Source organism: Sinohyriopsis cumingii, chromosome 14 (assembly GCF_028554795.1).
Source record: "Sinohyriopsis cumingii isolate HCF-2022 chromosome 14, ASM2855479v2, whole genome shotgun sequence".
Lineage (NCBI taxonomy): Eukaryota > Metazoa > Mollusca > Bivalvia > Unionida > Unionidae > Sinohyriopsis > Sinohyriopsis cumingii.
Genome location: NC_142974.1, coordinates 69,362,041 through 69,382,771, shown reverse-complemented (window position 1 = coordinate 69,382,771; position 20,731 = coordinate 69,362,041). Strand labels below are relative to the sequence as shown.

The following is a 20,731-nucleotide window of genomic DNA, read 5'->3' as shown; positions in this document are numbered from 1 at the left end:
AATATTAGTAAAATTCTTAAACAAAGTTGTTTGTCTGAAAAGATGAAATTTCATAGTTAACACGCTTTTGATACAAAGATACATCATCTTTAATTTTCACTTCGTATTTGTGTTTGTTAACAGCTACACGTTGTCTCCCTAATGAAGCTGTTTGATATATTAATGTCTTTTTATATACTATCATCAATACTTGATTGTCAGAAGGAAGACTTTTAATTACAGGGAAGTTCTACACAAAGCGAAACACCGTATGTATGTATGTATGCATGCAACAATGTAACGTTTAATTATGCATGTGACATGTGAGGGTAAACATGTACTCTAGGCCTACTGTTTACCGTATCAATGTGGCATCACATAGCATTAATCATTCTGTTTTGAAAAATGATTTTGTCGTTATAAAATGTTCTGTTTATTCTGATGGAAGCTTTGGCTTTGATTTAGTTGTAAAAGGTACAATCTAATTTTACTAGTTCAACTTTGTTTGAGACTATATTTTATGCACAACAAATGGAAGGTGCACCGTCTGTCAGAATGAACAAAATCATTCGTTCTTCTTTCCATCTAAGTAATTTTCACTGAAATAAAAACTATGTGGTGGAAAAGACTCTCAAATAGGTTATGATTTAATATTAAATTTATGAAACTCGTTGAATAATGTCCAGCTTTTTGCTCGCCAAGGCATGCAAAAGCCGGACATTTTTCAACTCATTTCATAAATTCAATATTAAATCGTTAACCATTTGAGATCCTCTATATATACAACCCTATCACCACTCAACTCTGCAAGGTGAATCACTCATCATATTAAACGTGAACATATACATAGTGAAATGAATACACTCGAAGCCTAATAAATACAAACAAAAATAAAGATCTTGATATGACATAATGAAGGGGTAGGGGCGGGATCGGGTGCTCAAGATAGACATGGTCTGAAGATGTTGAAAGATGATTGGTTCTATTTTTAGTACTTTGAGTACATTAATGAGTATATCACGCCCATGAAATGACAGGGAAAGATACAAAAAGAGAAGTAGACCTATGTGGGGGGGAAGCGAAAGGTAGCAAGTATAAAAGCTGATTAAATAACTCGCAAATTTGCAGTATAAATCAAGAAAAACACATGGAATGTACGCTGAAATAAGTAATCCCTTAGAATACACGTGGAATAGCAACACCCTCTAAAAACTCCAACAAATACATAAATGAAACTCTAAGAAAAAAAAAAAAACAACAACAAAGAAACGAATATATTTGCTTTACTAAAAATCAATTATCTAAGATAAGATATTATACTTATAACTAAAACATGTATGGATTATCAAAAATAGAAGGTCACCAGAAACATAATATTAAGATACGTTTGGTTTTAAGAACAATGTATCTTTTTTGAAGGTGTAGGGAGTTTTCTCACATCCAACAGTTACAAATCGCATACTATCGGAATTCTCGTTTCCGCCAAGCCAGCAAAGATAACATAAGGGCGATATCAGAATTATTTTGAGCCACACGACACATAAATGGCAGAACACCTTCATTGGGAAAAATACATAATGAATGAAACAATAACACATTTTCAGAAAAGTGTAACCGAAGGAGCTAACTCTTTTGTACTTCTTAATACTTCCTACTAACATATTCTGTTTTGCTAGCTCCAGACAGAAGGGCGAATTCACTAAAACATATGGCAATAGTATCGAGCGACGTCCAGGAAATATTTCGAATTTATTAGCGTGTGAATAGCTTGTGTTTTCTGAGTGGTGCAGTTAGTCCTCTATGCACAAGCTTCGCGAACAGCCCCAAGGTGAACATATGTCTGTCTGTCTATCTGTCTGTCTGCCTGCCTGCCTGCATGCCTGCATGCATGCATGTATGTATGTATGTATGTATGTATGTATGCATGTATGCATGTACTGTATGCATGTATGTATGTATGTATGTATGTATGTATGTATGTATGTAGGTAGGTAGGTAGGTAGGTTGGTAGGTAGTTAGGTAGGTAGGTAGGTATGCATGCATGCATGTATGTAATGTATGTATGTATGTATGTATGTAGGTATGTAGGTAGGTATGTATGCATGCATGCATGCATGTATGTGTGTAATGTATGTATTCATGTATGTAGGTAGGTAGGTAGGTAGGCATGCATGCATGCATGTATGTATGTATGTATGTATGTATGTATGTATGGATGGATTGATGGATGGATGGATGTGCGTGTATGCAAGTAAGTAATTGCATATATACACGTATAGATTTATCTAAGGATTTAAGGATGTATGTACGTATGACTAAGCACATATATTTGCACATATATCACTGTATGCACTTATGTAGGTGTTCGAATTTTATATACGCACAGATGTTTGAATTTATTAACATAAGTATGTGCGCATAAATGCATGCACGTACATACAATTTCACGCAGATGCGTATGTAGGTATGTATGTAGCGTTGTTACAACGGGTTAATGTATTGCACTAGCAAGAGATGTTATAGTCTGGCTGGTCTAGTGATTAGTGAAATTAAATGATATACTAACATCTGTCTTGTCCAGTGATATTTAGAATAGATGATATATTGGAAATGCTGTATTAAAATTTTCCCACATGTCACGATGCATTTATTGATTATGTACGTATGGGTTTCGAAAAATCGTACAATTTCATTTATGTTCATCAGTCTCAGTATATCAATTAGTGAGTTAGCTTTGATCTATTTAGATTTCATATGGATAAAGAAGTGGGGTGGGGCTACTAGCTCTCACAAAATTATAGAAACTCCCAGTAAAATAGAGACTAGAGCAAATAATAATTATATATTTTATTTATCCCAGATGACATACTTAACAATAAGACCAAGTCTACAAGGTTAGCTTCTACTGCAAAAACAAAAAAAGAATTACATACAACAATATAAAATTATACAATATAGATATACAATTGCCACAAAGGTATATCAGATGTACCATTTACAAATGTTAGGCGGTCATAAAATCAAGGTTGCTCATTAAAATATCTACAGGGATCTAGTTTCTTAACAGCAGAAGTACGTTGTTCTTATTAATCATGATGCTGCCAAATATTCCATAAAACTGCATCACCGTAAGAACATAATTACATCAAATGCTCAGTCCAAACGATTGGTATATACAAATGATTTCTCTCTACGGTTTGCTTATGCTACATATCATTTACAAACTTAAAAAAACCTAAGACACACTGACGTTAAAGTATTTAAGACATTACAAGTAAGAACAGCATTTCTAACTGTACCATAATCCTTAATTGGCATCCATCTAAGAATTTTGACAGGAGATTGTCTTGATATTACAATATCCCGATATTGAAAATCATCATGGATGCTTTTCTCCGTAAATTGTAAAGCCGCTGCATAAAGGTGGAATTTTGGGGTTCTCCCCGCAGAATGCAGCCGTATATTAATATGGGATAACTACTATTTAGCATAAATGTGGTTCAAATAATCCCACATATGACATCCGTCTCCTTCGTAAATTCATATGTCCTTAGATACATCTACAAAGAGTGTTTCAGTGTGGTAGGACCAAGATAATGTATTTTCAAAAAAGATACATAATACTTTGGCCCCTTTAACAGTTTTAAGTTTAATACCATTTAAGGTTATCTTCAGTTTCCTACAGTTAGCTAATTGTTGTGTACCGTAGATACCATTAACTGCAATATTCTGTAAATTTAAGCCATATCTGCAATTTGTTTTCTCTCTGCAATGCAAATAGCTTTATTGCTAGCAAATTAAGATATTAAAAATGAAAGCGAGGATATAGTATTGATTTGTATGGTACTCTAATGAAATTTTCCTGTAAATCGTAGACCTGATCTCTACAAACAACAGTTTGTAATCAACATAAAAGGACAATATGAAAACGATTGCAATGAGAGTTTGGGAATATTAAGTACTGCTAATGCATCTAGTTCAACTGTATAGATAACATTGTCAAAAGACTTACACATGCCAAATAAAACAACAAACTCCAATTTCCCATCAACGATATTCTTGAGCTAGTGAACAATCGATCCAGTGAGTACCGTCTCCCATCAATGGTTTGGTCAGGCGTATAATTATCATGGGTTAATCAAATTTATTTGAAATTAGAAACATACAGTAGATTCAAAACTGGTATTTCTATGAGCCTGCAAACCTCAGGAAGCGTGGACACATCTATCATTATGACACTGGATTGATCTGTTGACTTAAGAGGGGGAATGACCTCTATATTTCTTCCACTCGCCTACGAAAGTTATCGTGCCTATAAACAAAATAAATATCCAAGCTCAACACTGTATTATATCATCATCGTTTTTAAGAGCTTCACCGACAGGATAGCAAAGCTAGTAGCTTTTGAATTAGTCTGATTTATAATTTCCAGTTTAAAAAAGAAAAAACAACTTTGCAATGTCTGGTATAGAAAACAAGTATACTTTGTCATGAGTGCATTATCCGCTTTTGATGAGTCAAATCCCGTTTCAAAGTCTAGCCAATTGCAAAAGAGACAACCGAATAGCATTGCAATATTAGTAAAGTATTTAACAATTTCGTAACTACGTTATTACCTTGAAGATATTTGGGTGATGGTAGACACTCATTCCTTTTTCCATTGCTCTTTTGGTTTATTTGATGACTGTTCAACAGCTTTATTTAATTAGTCTTGTTCCCCGTCTTTAAATTTTAATAAAATATAACTAAAGCTCCACGAATAGCCGAGCTATGTTTATATTTACGTTTACTTTTTTATCTTTATATATCCCTACAGATAAAATATTCAGAGGACCGTGTCTTAAATCCTCCTTTAAGTTTATTTCATCAAAGTTTCTGAAATGACGATATTTAATGTTTTCGATGATTGCTTACCTTTTCCGGACTGATGATAACATCTGGCCTTGACTAACCCCAAGGACAATTACTCTAGGATCGACATACACATGCATGTAGGACACGAGAGTATGATCAGTTCATCTGATCGTGTCTTTCGTTTCATGAGATAGATATGTAATTAGTTGATACATCTCAACTATATATCGTAAATTGGAGCTGCAAACATCTCTATATAAATTGCTAGTGGTTACAAAAATCATGAAACGAATACAGTTATAAACATTAAAACATTATAACAAGATTCTCTGTTAGATATATATTATGTAAAAGACAACACATAATATAATTTGAAATTAACATATACTTTTTACACACTAAAACAGCATCAAAAGAGTCTAATTCACAGTTTGGGTCAGACGAATATGATTTATGATACCCAACTGTATTCCTTGTCACGCAAGTCATATAGTCCAATGACTAGTCACTGTAATGCAATGCATATAGGTCAAAGACTAGTCACTGTAATGCAATGCATAGGGTCAAAAGAATGTGTTCACTGTAATGAAATGCATATAGTTCAAAGACTATTCACTATAATGCACTACATATCGTTCAGATATTCTGTTCGCTGTAATGCAATGCATGGAATCCAAAGACTGTAATGCAACGCATATAGTCCAATGAGTTTTCACTGTAATGTAATGCATACAGTCAAAATACTATTCACTGTAATGCAATTTATATAGTCAAAGTGCTGTATTCACTGTAATGCAATGTATTTAGTCCAAAAACTGTATTCTCTGTCATGCAATGCGTATAGTAAAAGACTACTCACTGCAACGCAATGCACATAGTCCAAAGACTGCATTCATTGCAACGCAATGTACATTGTCCAAAGACTGCATTCACTGCAACGCAATGCACATAGTCCAAAAACTACATTCGCTCTAATGCAATGAATCTGAATGATTTGCATGTTTCGAACATATAAGAATATTGCTTTGTAATATCTACCCCCACCCATCACCAAACAAAAACAATCGGATCGCTCTAAAACCTATGTTATATCTCCAGAAAGAAGCAAAAGTGATGCTAAAGCAACAATATTGATGACGTTGATGATGAAATTTCGGAGCGAGACCCACCATGACAACATGACATATAATCTTGGAACGTAGGGAGGTGGAAGGTTTCATGCCAAGCAGATTTTCATTTGAATATATATTAGACACACGAGTGAGCTGTCTTTATCATGAAAAGTTTTCATGCACGATAATCTTCATTCACGAATGCAGCTAGTACAAAGCCACAGTTCTGAGGAGAATTTTGTTAGGTCAGAAAAGAAAGCATATATGACAGAGACTTATACAAATACTTTCCCGTACTGATTTTGATCGGACATATTTACATGTACAGGATATTATTTGCAATTGAAGATTATCATAAAATAAATCTTTCATATTTGGGCATATCATTATTTTTTCTAGAAGTTCTTATTTTTAGTCGTTTTATTTTGTGTATTGTATTACTTTTACGAGCGTAAATAACCTCATTAAAGTGAGAAAAATTATAACGAGCATAGAGTCACTTCATCAACGATACGTAATTTTAGGTATGTTTATAAAATATTGCAGTTCTTACTGCCAGTATCTGTGTGTGATAAAGCTGCCACTAACTTCTCGCGGGTCGTTTTTTTTTTTCCCTGGATTTCACCGGGGTTATTTCTGCATCATTTATAGTGGCCGCTATATATAGCCTATCTCGCGTTGAGAAATGGAGTTAAACACCAATACAATAATAATAATAACAACAACAACAAATACATCTTAGCTCGTTACAGTCATGAAACGAATACAGTTATAAACATTAAAACATTATAACAAGATGTTATAGTCACAATACCATCCATGGCGTCCGATAAAACTTCAAAGCTTCATTTTCATTTATGTTAGAACGTTTTCATACCTTTTCGCTGCAATGCACTTTCTTAAACGTAATTCTGTTCACATTCTTATAAAAACTGATAATCTCATTGGAATATACATATAAATTCCAAAGCGTACTCCCTGTCTAAAATATATGAAAAGTCCGAGACAGTTATACAATAATATCGACTAGTAGTAACTACAATCGGTAAACTAACGAAGAGTCAATCAACACCCTAGAAGTAGCATAGTCTGCCATTACCATTCTTGGGCAAATCAGCAGGAAGATCATTTTACCTTTATAATGTAAAAACGTCTTGAATTTATAAACATTCTTAGGCTGCTTCGTGCTTTTGTGGCCTCCATCAGGCAAGTTGGGGACCGGAACATTATTTGGCCATGTCCTTTTTTAATTTTTCTATTTCCCCTTCTTTGGTATACGTTTTCCAGACGTCTGGTAGATTCGGTGCAATTCCCCTGTGCTCTTTCACGAGCTCTTTTATGTATGTAATCATAAACCATTCCCAAAATGTAGATGTCAAGGGATTTGAATCACCTGGAATTTTCCAACATTTATGTACCGTTTGATAGTTTTTGTATGGAACCCACATATCATTTGTGCGGGAAGGGTTAAATTCGAATTCACTTGCGACAAGTTTTTGGCAGCTTGCCATCGTGAGGACCCTTGAGGCCTCGGCTTTGTAGCCATTGCAGCCTTGTGGTCTGTGAATAGGAGTTTCGTGCATGCCCTTATGATTGGGCTGTGAGCAGATGCAGATTTCCCCACAAAAAGGACACGCATCCGTGCACCCAACAACTAAACGTAGCAGCAGAGCTAAGACACTCGCCTTCATTTCTTTGTATTCCGGATTGTGAAGATCCATGAGATTTTCAAACTGGGGTGTTGAGAGCCTTAGTTGTTTCAAAAGCTCGTTGGAGAAGTACTTCAAATCAACTGTTTCTTCACCAAAAATATCTGACAAACTTCTGATTTCATTCACCACGAATTTAGCAGAAGCGATTTTAACGAAGGTTTTGATCCAGCGTTGTAATGTGATGTCTTTTGTGGCGCCTTTTCCCATTCTGTGGCCATCCTTTGTGCTCATTTGGATTTTTGTCTCTTCGGCATAAGTTATAATATCTTTCACATAACCATCGGCAAGTCTGTCTAGAAGATCGCGCAGCTTGGAGGAATTGCCTACGTCTACTGACGAATAGTCATCAATGTATCTATCGAGTGTGTCTTCTATTGTTTTGGTTGGATTTCTTACGTAGCCCATGAATTTACTGAAACTGCCATCCTCTGCCAGTTGACACAAGGTTGTATACAGGAAGGATTTCTTGTTGTTTAGCACTCCCATGTAAACCCTACTTCTCATATCATCTGCGATCTCTCGTGCAATGTTCTGTGCTATCTCGTGCTGAATTATATTTGTAAGTACTTCGCACACTCTTCTCGAAAATGAAATTGCCTTGCTGGTCTTTTCAAAGTTGGTTTCGAACAGTACGAGAAAGTTCTTCTTTTCTTTTTCAAAGAGACGAACGGGGTTAAAATAATGATGAAATTTCTCCTCGTTTTCTGAAAGTGCAGTGACAGCAATGGAAACAGCAGCAATGGCAAGATCAATTTCAAAGTCTTTCGTCAGTTTCACACCTAGCGCCTCAATTTCGCTTTCTCTTCTTGACACAGTCTGAACAATGTCTTCAAGTGAACCCTTTTTGTACGGGGATGGTTTTCGGGTCAATTCCGTCAACCGTTTTTCAACATCGTCCATTGACCTATCTACTAGTCTTTTCACGTCTGTCAAAATGTCGGAAGATACATCTGTTTTGATCTTTAATAATTGTGATTGCTGTATTTGGATTTCACGTCGTTCACATGGCAATTTTTTTTTCCATTTCTCCAGAACCTGTGCTTTGTGACTAGGGAATTTCTCTATCAAGATATCTACAGCCTTTCTAGTAATGTTGCTCTTTTGTTCATGGACTTCGCACATTTTGTTTACTTCTCCAGTCCATCCTTTCCATTTGGTTTCAAAGAGAATCATCATTTCTTCTCTGGATGAAATATTGCCTTGAACCGAGGTAACATTTGTATTTTCTGTGCTTAGCAAAGCAACTACTTCGTCCTTGATCCTGTCTTTAAAAGCTTTTACTTTGCTCTCCACCAAAAATAGCTTCGACTTGAGCAGTTGCAGGTTTGCAATCTCTAGTCTGAGTTCCCCGATAAGATCTTCCTTTATGTAAAATAAGCCATCTATACTGGAGGCCTCCCACTGGCAAGTATATTGTATATATTTCTGTGGAAGAGCTTTAAAGAAACCCTCCATAGTCATCTTCAGATTCTCATGGCATGCTATGATGACTTCACTCATTTTCTCTCTGCTACTCATGCAGACCTCTTCTAGCTTGTTAGGATTTTTACAATTCATTATATCGGTGTGCAATCTCGTTTCGCATTTACTAGCTTCTATTCTTAATTTCCAGACTAAATCACACCAAAACCTGTCGAGACATTCGCGTGCTTCTGTCTCAAGCACATTCCTAAAGAAATACACAAAGTCATCTTTGGTTATGGCTCTCCATAGCGAGCTGACATGTAAACTGTAACTTGAGATATCCTGACCAATGGAATGTTTGCAAAACTCCTTTAAACTTTTTTTCAGTTCCGATGTATTTTTCATATAACCTCGACTAACTGGTGCCATTGGCTTTTCACCCTCCCATAATGAAGGGACATAGTGAACATCTTTCTCAACGTTAAATTGAATTACATCATGAAATCTCTTTTCTTCTTTCTTCTCCATCAGACAAGCGCTGCGAGTGTGAGTGTCCAGTTCTTCCTGAAGTTTTCTGTTTTGACTGGACATTTCACCACGTGATTGTGAATCAACGTTCTGGTATACAACGGCACATGATGGATGAAGACCTACACTCTCCATGCGGAGAAAGGCACGAACTGCTATTGGCAATACCTCTGTTAAATATGAAGTATTCTCCCCCATCAGATTAATTATTGTTTTCTGCCCTAACCCGACTATAAATGTCGTAATTTCATTGTCACGACGTCTTCTTATTTCTTCTGTAATCTCAGGAGAACGTACTCCTTCCGTATCAACGAGAAGTATATAATCAACGTTTCGTTTGTCAGTCGTATCGTTATGCACTTTCAACATCTGAACTTGAACGCCTCGAGTGCACCGCCCTGCACCGACAGCAAACTGACACCCAAACATCGTATTAAGCAGTGTCGATTTTCCAGAACTTTGCATCCCGTAGGCTGTTAAAATTGTACACTTTGGAACCCTTCCTTCATCGGGTTCTGTAACCAATCTAGATAGGCTCTCAAAAACAGCCGATATCCATGTTATTGGGATGAATCCTACGTCGCCATCAAAAATTTCGAATGAGTTTCCATCTAGAAGAAATGCTGCTGCCAATTGCGGAAGATCATATCCTATATCGTATCTTTCGTCTGGTGTCTGGGTCTGGGTTACCTCATATATCTGTCCAAGTTCTCTAGAAAAGTGTTCTAAGCCTAGATGACTCTTATTTTGCATCTCTTGCACCTTCTTCAGTTTCTTCTGGGAGATATTAGCCCCCTGTTGCGCTATGTCTGCCATGGCTTTCATCTGAGCTTCCTTCCTGGATAGGTTTTCCAATTGTATCTTCAGCCATCTGACACAGACCGCCCTTGTTACCTTATCGCGGATACTGAGTGATTTTAGAAACTGTAGGATTGCTTCAGATAATCTATTCTGAAGGAGATTTGCTTGTTCGCGTCTTATATTTACCTTCTCTAGTTCTTTTTCATTCCTATATTCTGCGATATCTCGTAATTTCGGGATTTTCTTCAATCTTTGTAGTTCATTTTCTGTGTCAACCCACTTTCTCCACAGGTCTCGATGAAGCGGTAGGAGTCTATCCTTCCCGCATTCCATTTCTTCCTGTAGCACATACTTCATTACCAATTCTGCTTGGGAAATGCCATCTTTGATTTCTTGTGCATTTTGGTCCACATACATATCTGCCCATGAGAAAGTTTCAATACTCGTCCGTGTAACTGATGCATTTCCTTCCAATTCTTTTATAAACAGCCTTACATGTTCCTTCAGTTTTGCCTCAGTAAGACATTCGGTATTCAGGATGAGCAAATTATTCTCGACCCTCATTACTGGCATCCCTTTGGTGTCCTCGTTGTCGTAAGTGACGACAATGATACGTTTGTTCTTTTTTTGAATAGACTCTACTATGCTTTGCTTATCTTCGCTGGCGAGGTCTGAAGCTGGGCATACAATACAGCAGATGGACACCATTTCCGTTACAATTTGCAGCTGCCGAGGATAATTTGCGGCATTTCCTCTCAAGTTTAAGACTGTCACAGGTTCATGGCACATGTTATCCGCTGAGCCGTTTGGCAAATACCAACTGATTTCCACCATTCCATCAGAAATAATTCTTCTCTTAGTTGATCCAATCGAGTTCCTGTGATAGAAGATCGGATGAGCTTTTTCGGTGTCACTCATTATTGTGTTTATTGTGTTTGACTTTTTCACACTGTCTGATTCGAACCTAATAAAACCGATAGTTAGAAATGGAGGGGAAACAATATTGCTCTCCTCAGCGACCATCCGTCCATCTCTTGACCATTTTTCTGTAATACTTTTCAGTGGCCACACGTGTACAACTGGAATACCATGAATTCCGTTGCTTGTAATAAACGGAATAGCTAACTTGCTTTTCCACAAGAGACTTGCGATATCTTGCTTTAATATCGGGTCAGAGCACATGAATACCGCAGCAACTACATCTAGTGGGTGTATTGCATTTGACTGCGATTCCGTAGACCTGGAGCATGAAAAGCGAGCATCAGGTACAGTTTTAGTGGCACGGGGACCAAACAGTTGTCTTATTGCCGAAGCAGAAGTAGCGGAGGCCCCGGAAGCCAGGTTTTTGTCCTGTCCCTTATCTGTAATATTTGTTCTTTTCTCAGTTACTATTTCAAGGTCTCTAGCATTGTAATTGCAAGATAATAATCGATGCAAAAAGAACCTACACAAATCTTCTTGCTTCTCTATTTTCTTATTATCGAGGTCCTCATCAGCCAATACAAGTACATCGTCACGAGACATCTTACCTAAAGGAGAAGAGAGATAACATGTACTACGCTTCTGGAGCGTAATCGTTTATAAAGTCATTGTCATTTTGAGTGCTCTATTAGTTTGATAAATTCCATATAAACATGAGCAAATAAAATCATTAATATATACAATGTCTGGAAACGTTTGTTTCTCATGGATGCGACCAATCTGTCCTGATGCAGTAATACAGCCTACGTGGTGTTATAAAAGGTATATTTTGTTAACTCCTTTAAACACTACATTTTATTAATGTTGCCAAGAGGAAAAGAAGTGCAATTGTTTACCCCATCGATTCGAATTTATCAATTGTCAGTTTGATACTTCAAACATGTTAACTAAATCTCGGTGAAAAATCCCACTGTCAGTTATGACATCGAAAGAGGTACAGGAAATATAGGATCAAATCCTACTGCTAGACACATGATAAAAACGATTCACATGAAAATAGGGCGATGACCTATCCTATGATAAAGGTAGTGACGTCAAACTTTGCATGCACTCACGAGCATTGTTTAAAAAATGTGTTTTAACAATTTTTCAGTTATATCGATACGAGGTCTACAGTGTGGTAGTTTATAGTGATGTCGAACACTTGGGCATCATGCCGTAGACATGTAGCATGGCGTCTCAAGCAGTCACATTATCCTGACACCAGGCCGACCAGTCCTAACACTAACCTCTTAATACTGAGCGCTTAGCGAGCCAGCTGTTAGTTCCATTTGTGTAAGTCTTTAAATAAGACTGGGCTGGGGATCGAACCCACAACCTTCCGCATCCGAGGCAACGCTCTAACCACTAGACCACCGGAGCGGTGTTGTGTAAAAATACAAACACTACCAATCTTGCACCTGTACACACAATGCCATATTCTATTTACATCGGTTGTTTATGTAATGTGATCGTTACTCAATTGCTAAATATAAAAATATAAGTTCCTTAATTATTAATTAATTTGCTATACTGTTATGAAATTCATATACATTTGTTTTGGAAGTAATATGGATTTAATCGTGAAGTATTCATTCATTTTATATCATAAATAGAAACGATGAGGTGTTATGATGCCAATTGTATATCGGATATACATACTTTACTTGTGCATATCCCCTAGCTATTGTTCACTGACCATGTGGCACCATGTTGTTCAGTCGGTATCTTAGATGTGAACTCTATATGATTATCTAAAGAAATGAATGACAACTATCAAAATAATTACCCTGTCTTCGAGAGTCTCTGCGGTGTATTGTAGGACCGACAAATTTGTCAATATCTCGAGGCGTAAAGTTTATTGCAGAAACTATCGAGTCATTTAAATAGAAACAGAAAAGATAACCAAGAGAAGCAAGGTATATAAATTCTCAAAGACACACCTTTAACTAAGAGAGAAGTAATTGAAAGGTTACCTTTTCTTTTCGGTTTAGTACACTTACCAGGGAAGTATTTATACAAGTCCAGCTTCTTCAGCAAGGTAGCGAATTCTTCATCTTGTGATGCATCTGATGAAACCATTACGCTTCCTTGAAACATAGACGTGCCACTGGCATCCATTTTTTTCTGGTTACTTGCTAAACTGGGAAATCTAAGTCAGAAGAATTTGCATATTATGTCAATTGTTCATCCTATTGGCTACTTCTTCATAATTTGCTGAGGATTTTCGTCCTGGAGAGTGGTATAAACAGAATAACCAACTTCGGTTTTCTTGTCTTTTAGCACTAACCTGAAATATACCAATTTCACGGGTCAGTAAACTTTGCATAACATCTTGGCATTCGTTTAATACATCCAATTAGCATTGTGACTGACTGGACAGGATCGGGGAAAATGACAAAGAACGAAAAATACAACCTTTTGATAGCTGATTTTATAACTACTTCCTACTTTTATCAAAATTGAACTCAATACTTAAAGCGTTTGCAGCTGCTTATATTAAACACACAAAACTAAGACAAAACATGCATTGATATGCAAAATATATGAACGTATTTTGTCATTCAAAGGAAGTTTCAGTATCTATTCTTATTTGCTCCACTTTCGCGTTTACTTGTCATTGTACAATCTTATATCAGACAACAATCTGATGAAAATGTACGATATTAGACTTAACGTAAAAATATTGTATGTGTCTCATACCCGTCTTCTCTTGCTAATTACCTATACACAATGTCTGGTACGTGTGACATATATTCATGCCTCATTATCAAAAGACCATAAGAGTTCGTGTCTTCATTTTTCTAGTCAAAATCATGTATCAACTGAATCCCGGCCGGCGCAATTAAGAACCGATAAATCACATAGAACTGTTATTAAACTATATTACCCTGGCTGATTTTATAATTCGCGATATGCAAGAGATAGCTTATTGGTTTATTGACTAACCATATATTTTTTTTATTAAAAGATACAATCAATTCTTTGCTGATTAGACAACATGCTGCATTATATTTTCATAGTAATCTCACTGGTTGATCTTTTCAAACCATTTAGTGAGGCCTCCCCTGTCCTACTATTATAGTTGCCCACTGACATTATTGTTACTGGTTGTGCTATAGTATGTTTTTGTACAAATTGTTGATTAAATCAAATTTTATTTTGTTTGTTCTGTATAGTTTGGTTGTCATTGTTTTATTGTTTTATTTTATCTTTCACTTTGTTTTAATTAATTATAAACATTCATCATATTCTAGCACATACATTTCCATCATTTTATATTCCTCTTCCCTTTTTTCGTATCCTTTTAGATCTGGTTCTACTTCTGTCCTTTTTTATTTCTATTTCTACTTCGTGTTCTTCTGTTACTCTCGGGTAAAATTGTGATGATTTTGTTGTTTACATCATTGTTGTTGTTATTGTTAATGTTTCTCTACCTGTCCTTGTTCTTGCTGATTTTGTTTTTTTTTTCTGTTGTTCGTTCTCGTGCCCTTTTGTTTGTTTCTTACTGACTTCTTCCTTTGTTGTTTCTTCCATCATTTGATCTTCTGTTGTACTCGAGTAAATTTGTGATGATTCTGTTGTTCTTGTCCTTGTTGTTGTTGTTGTTGATTTTTCCTATATCTGGCATTATTCTTACTGATTTTGTCCTCCCTGTTATTTGTTTTCTTGCACTTTTGTGTGTGTCGGAATGATTTATTCTTTTGTTGTTTCCACCATTCTTTGTTGCTGTTTGTCGTTCTCCGTTTATTGCTGATTTTGTATTTGGATTTCCAGTTTCTGTTTTTCTTGTTGTCGCTGTTGTTGGTTTAGCTTTTGTCCTATTAGTTGTTGTTGTTGCTCTCTTTGATGCTGTTTGGGGTTTTGTATTTCTGCTTATTGTTGCGTTTTTCTGGACTGTTGATTTATGTTGTCATTGTTGTTGTTTCTTCATTGTTACTTTGTGTTTTTTATTCTCTTCTCTGGTCTCTGCTTGGGTCTCTTGGATTTTAGGGCATTTGTGTGGAGTCCACATCTATTATATTTTCTATGGTAGTATACATGATTTAGTCAGAAAACCATATGGAAAGAAAGCTCTATTCACGTCTATCATTTTGCTCATTTATATTTCCAACATTCAGATTTCATTGTATTTTGTGGTCAAGGGAATAGTTGCTTATATTGATGTTATCACCTTTATGTTGAATTCTGTCTCGAACTTTTCAACGGTTGCTTGTAATGGTATCTCAAGTGGAATGTCAAATGTAACTCTCCAGTGCGTTTTTTGAGTTTCCTCAATATATGTTTGTGGGCTTCTTTACTGTGACTGTCTGCAACAGTTATTTCCTCGAATGGTAATATCGGTTGGGTTCCTCTGGGTTGTAATATATACTATTTGTACCCGTTTCTATTGAGGGAGAACATTCGTTATATGTATTCTGGGTTTAGGACCTATAGTGTTTTCATAACTGCGGTTGTTCCTGTACCATTTCGCGTGGTATTTTTGACATATACAGTAGCAGCAGGGAGGGCGAATCCTACAAGTTTTCAGGCAAAGGGAGGGCGAAATAAGCTCTTTATACAACCGCGATGAAGCTTGTGTGTAAACGCAATTGTCGCCGTCGTTGCTGCCCTTCGTTGTCGTTCCACTTCCTGCTGCTTCCTGCGTCCCTTTTCGAAAATTAATGTCTTTATCGAGGTACGAAAAAATTATCCAAAAATCTTATCTAATCCGACTCGATACCGTGTTCGAGGATCATGTAAATTTATTGTTATAAATCCTTGCGGGGTTGATTGGGCATGACTAAATAAATTTCTAAACTTATTTATATCCATATCACCACTGCACCAAGCCTGATGTATATTTCGTAACGTGTGTGTATCAACTCCATTAAACACAGCAAGAATATTACAATTATCTCTGATCACCTTAGGAATTTGTGTATATCGCTGGGTTACATAAATGAAATCTGTGTTTTTGTGCCTGCTTCTGGAAAATATCCTGGCAGGATTTGATTGTTTATCCAACATCACATCATCATACACGACTAAATTATTAATAAATCCATCAATATAATCAATACTTGGCGCTTCATTAATGTCAGTTATAAATTCAACAACATCATCGCCGTTTTCATTTAACGACTTTGCGCTTTCATTAAAATCTCTTAACACTTCGTAGCATCGTTGATCGTCTACACTTGGTGCTACCAAATACAACTTGTCCCACTTCATCCACTTCATTATTAAATTAAGTAACAATTGTGTCTTACCACTCCCAGATGGTCCAATTATAATCATACGAACATAATTTTGTAGTGCTGCGTGATGCTTAACTGGTTCTCGTTTCCTTGTTGCAGAAAAGTCAGTAATTTCCATTAGATATAATATAATATAAATATGGATTTATATTGTGTGAAATGCAGGGCGCGCACGCTAACAAGTGATCTAACAACTGTTACAACAAAAAATAATAGATCCGCGGTTTCGGGCAAGTGTGAGCGATGCGGTATAAAAAAGTTCAGATTTATCTCCCTGACTCCGTCAGCACCAAGTAAAAAAAAAAACGAGGAGGTGATATTGCCGCCAAGTTAGGAAAATTACCAGGTGCTCCGTGGGCTAAATGCCCAGGAGAAAAACATCTACCAGGATATAATTATTGTGGTCCTGGAACCAGACATGATATCAGACTTGACGATCAAGATCAACCAAAACCAGGTGAGTATCCGATAAATGCTATCGATAAAGCAAGCCATGTCCATGATGTAGCTTATAAAAGTAAAAATCTACAAGATAGGCATCTCGCGGATGTGAAATTAATTCACGCGCTAAATTCCATTACTGATAAACCTTTCAAGGAGAGGTTAGCTAGTTGGTTAATAAAATCTGCGATGAAATCTAAGCTTGTATTAGGCGCTGGTAATTAATTATAATGGAGTCGATTTATTATTCACCAAGAGGATACTGGAGGGGTAGCGCAGCAATTAGTAAACTTGCCAGTGTAGCAAAAGTCACACGTGATACTGCTAAGAATTGGTTATCCAAGCAGGCAATATGGCAAATTTATCTACCGCGTCCTAGAAAAATTAATTTTACACATTTTAATGTTAGTGTTCCTAATGAAGTTCATCAGGCTGAACATATAAATACGCGCTATCTGTAGTTGATGTTGCAAGTAAATACAAAGATGCAGAATCGTTAACGACTAAAACAGCATCTGAGGTTGCTTCTGCGTTTGAACGAATTTATCAACGAGGACCTCTGCGATGGCCAAATATATTACAAGTTGATCCTGGCAGAGAATTTCAGGGTGCAGTATCATCGCTGATGAAGCAACATAATGTCACCATTAGACGAGGGCATACTGAGATTCATCGTGATCAGGCAATTGTTGAGCGATTTAATCGAACACTTGCTGAGCGGTTATTTGGATATCAGTACACTAAGGAATTCATTCAGGACAAGAGATCGCGTGAATGGGTTGCAAGATTACCAAGCGTGATAACTGCATTAAATAACGAAATAACTCGAACAACCAACATGAAACCTATTAACGCAATTACCAAAAAACATATACCACAACGACGTGATTTTTCAGCACAACCAATACTGGGTGATGTCACCGTGAGATATTTATATGAACCAGGTGAACTTGAAGGTGGTAAAAAAAGAGCGACTGATCCTACCTGGAGCATCACCACACACAAGATATCTAACATAACTAGATCTACTGGTAGACCAGCAATCTACAGATTGGATTCATCTGCTCCTCAGCGCGGATTCACACGTGAACAACTACAAGTAATTCCCGAAGACACGCAATTACCGCCCAAATCACTTAACTAGCACCACGACGTCGATTACACTCAAGACATGTCAGCATCACATTGTGTCGTGTATGACCAGGATTGTTATCTTTTCTGTCTACGGTAAATTCTTTTGGATTTTTATTAGTGTAACACCACAACATTATACAATTACACACCTCGCACAGTGATTATTCTGCTGTTGTTTCAGTGTCATGATAAATTCAACATCGAGGTCAAAATCGCGATTATTTTTTTTGTCACTCTGTTTGTAACCGGCTAATTTTTTTCTTATTATATCACTGTTGTTTTCATTATTAATTTCATCAGCCATTGACTTTGGCAAGACAATTCTTCGTAACTGAGAAAATCTTCTAACTCGAGACACTGCCAAGTAAATTAAGTTTGACCATTCGATGCGATCATCAACGATCCAAACAACTGTATCAGAAATAGTCAATCCTTGTGAAGAGTGAATTGTCATTGCGTATCCTAACGTCCACGGGGATTTGTTCATTTTTAGTGCATCTTCAACAACATTGACATCAACTGTGACAATATGATTTAATACTAAATTCTGTTTCCTTGACTCTGTCAAGGGTCCTGGTATATCAACATCTATATTCTGCAACCGCGTATCAGCTGGTCTATAACACAACGGCACTGGCAACATTGGAAACTTTTCTCGTTGCAGTGAAAACAGCCGTTGTTGAAGTGTGTCTCTGACTATCTTTCTACTTGCCACTATCAAATCGCTTGGTCTCCACGTTTTCCAAAAGTCGCTCATTTAAGTCTCTGAAATTATTTTACGCATAATTTCACATTGAATTTTATTCGGTTGTAATCTGACTAATGTATTAAATTCCTTCAAAGTTGCATCAAGAGATCTATAATCATCAGACACTTCTTCATAATAATCTACAAAATATTTTAATCACAAAATACGGAGATGGACCAACAAACGGATGTGGCTGACCGTGTTCACCACACATTATCACTGCAGTATTTTTTGTTAGCAGCCAATCGAGAAATATTTTTAATACATCTAACGACACTGTGCCTATTTCATCCCAAATAATATTCCGCGGAATGTATTTTGCTCCCATTCGATCTGGAGTACACACACCACCGCTGTATTTAAAAAGCTCTGATAAGTACAAGAATTGACTCCTCATTGTTTCATCTCCCTGGCGAGTCTGTGTGTTGGTGTTAGCACAATCATATCTGAATTCCGAAATAGTTCAATCGCTCGAGCTGTCTTACCAGAACCTCCCGGTCCGATCAAATAAACGGTTTTGTGTCTGGTGATTGGATCATTCACAGACCACGCCAACGACATTTCTGATAATTCTGATTTACAATAATTATCCTTAACCGCAACATCAGCGGATTCACAATAGCAATGTAACATTTCATTTTTTATCCTCCACGAACTCCATGATTCATCAGTGCTTGTAAAACGAGCCAATAATTCTGAATATCTTTTATCGATATAAAATGAATCCGTTGCAACTCTAACTGCATTGTCGGGAAAACTATTTACTTGCGATAGCAAATTTATAGAAACATAAGCCAGCATCGGAGATCTTAAATGTGTGTATTGAGGTGATTCTCCATTAATGTAACTAACAATTGTGCCCAACCGTGTTCCGTTGGACAAGAAAGCGTCCTCCCGATTACAAAATATATTTCTCGCAGCGGCATCAGCAATTATAAAATGTAATTCAGCATCATCCATAATCAATCGAGAGTGATGTCGTTTATGATCATATGCACCACCTTGAGTAAATTTACGATTATTCTTCTACCGAGATCTTTTGCTGTTTTTTCACTATTGCTAAGTTTAATCTTAAGAATATTAGGAGCGTTATTGTTAATGACATCCATGGGTATGTTCGGACTCTCTCGCGTATATTCCTCAATGACTTTATCAAGACTGATACGCTCGGGTGTTGATAACCAAACCGAAGTCTGCGGTCGATAGGATATGATTGCTTCACTGACCGTCAACGATACCAGTATTCGGCTGTCAAGCATATATCGCAACAACACTACTGGTGCCCAGCGTTTTTCACTAAGATGTCTGCCAAACCAAACATAAAAAATCGGATGAAGATTTTTAGCGAATTCAAACGATGTCACGTAAGCAAATCCTGTCATGTCAAAATCGGGTAAAGGACCGTTTATAGCAACTCGCGTCATCGAGTTCGTGGGATGTCCAAATCTTTTAAAATATCCACTACACTCACCTATCCCAAGAAAGCTTCCCGGATAACCCGCAATCATGTCTACGGATATCATCTCGCTGCAGTCATACTTGGTATTCCACAAACCGCCATGTCCATACTCGACACAAGTCAATTGTATATCCTCGAGAAACTCACTTCGGGTTGGCTTCCATGAATTTCTTTCTCTGGCGGCGTGAGCGGCAACACTCGGAACTGTAAAATAATTAGTTAATAACTGCTCAGTGTTTTTTGAATCTCTCTGTGCGAGTTTTTTTCATTTCCTGTTGCAAAGATTCCGTCCGGTATAATTCACAGTTAGCTCTTACAAATTCATCATACTCGCCATCTTCGGAACTTTTAAACAAACA

The 20,731-nt window shown here is 36.8% G+C and overlaps 1 protein-coding gene across 2 annotated transcripts in view; it reads right to left on the bottom strand.

The window, feature by feature from the left end:
- Positions 1 to 2,811: 2,811 nt before the first annotated feature.
- LOC149784078 (interferon-induced very large GTPase 1-like) overlaps positions 2,812 to 20,731 on the bottom strand; it is a 36,119-nt gene continuing 18,199 nt past the window's right edge. Inside the window, exons 2-4 of one of the 2 annotated variants that reach the window (XM_089932171.1) lie at positions 20,385 to 20,576; positions 13,354 to 13,640; positions 2,812 to 11,919 (exon numbers count right to left, since the gene is read on the bottom strand). In XM_089932171.1, coding sequence (XP_089788297.1) covers positions 7,172 to 11,919; positions 13,354 to 13,471 — 4,866 coding nt within the window. In that variant the 5' untranslated portion in view covers positions 13,472 to 13,640; positions 20,385 to 20,576 and the 3' untranslated portion in view covers positions 2,812 to 7,171. The remainder of the gene's footprint in view (positions 11,920 to 13,353; positions 13,641 to 20,384; positions 20,577 to 20,731) is intronic. The other variant, XM_089932170.1, reaches the window with a different exon arrangement.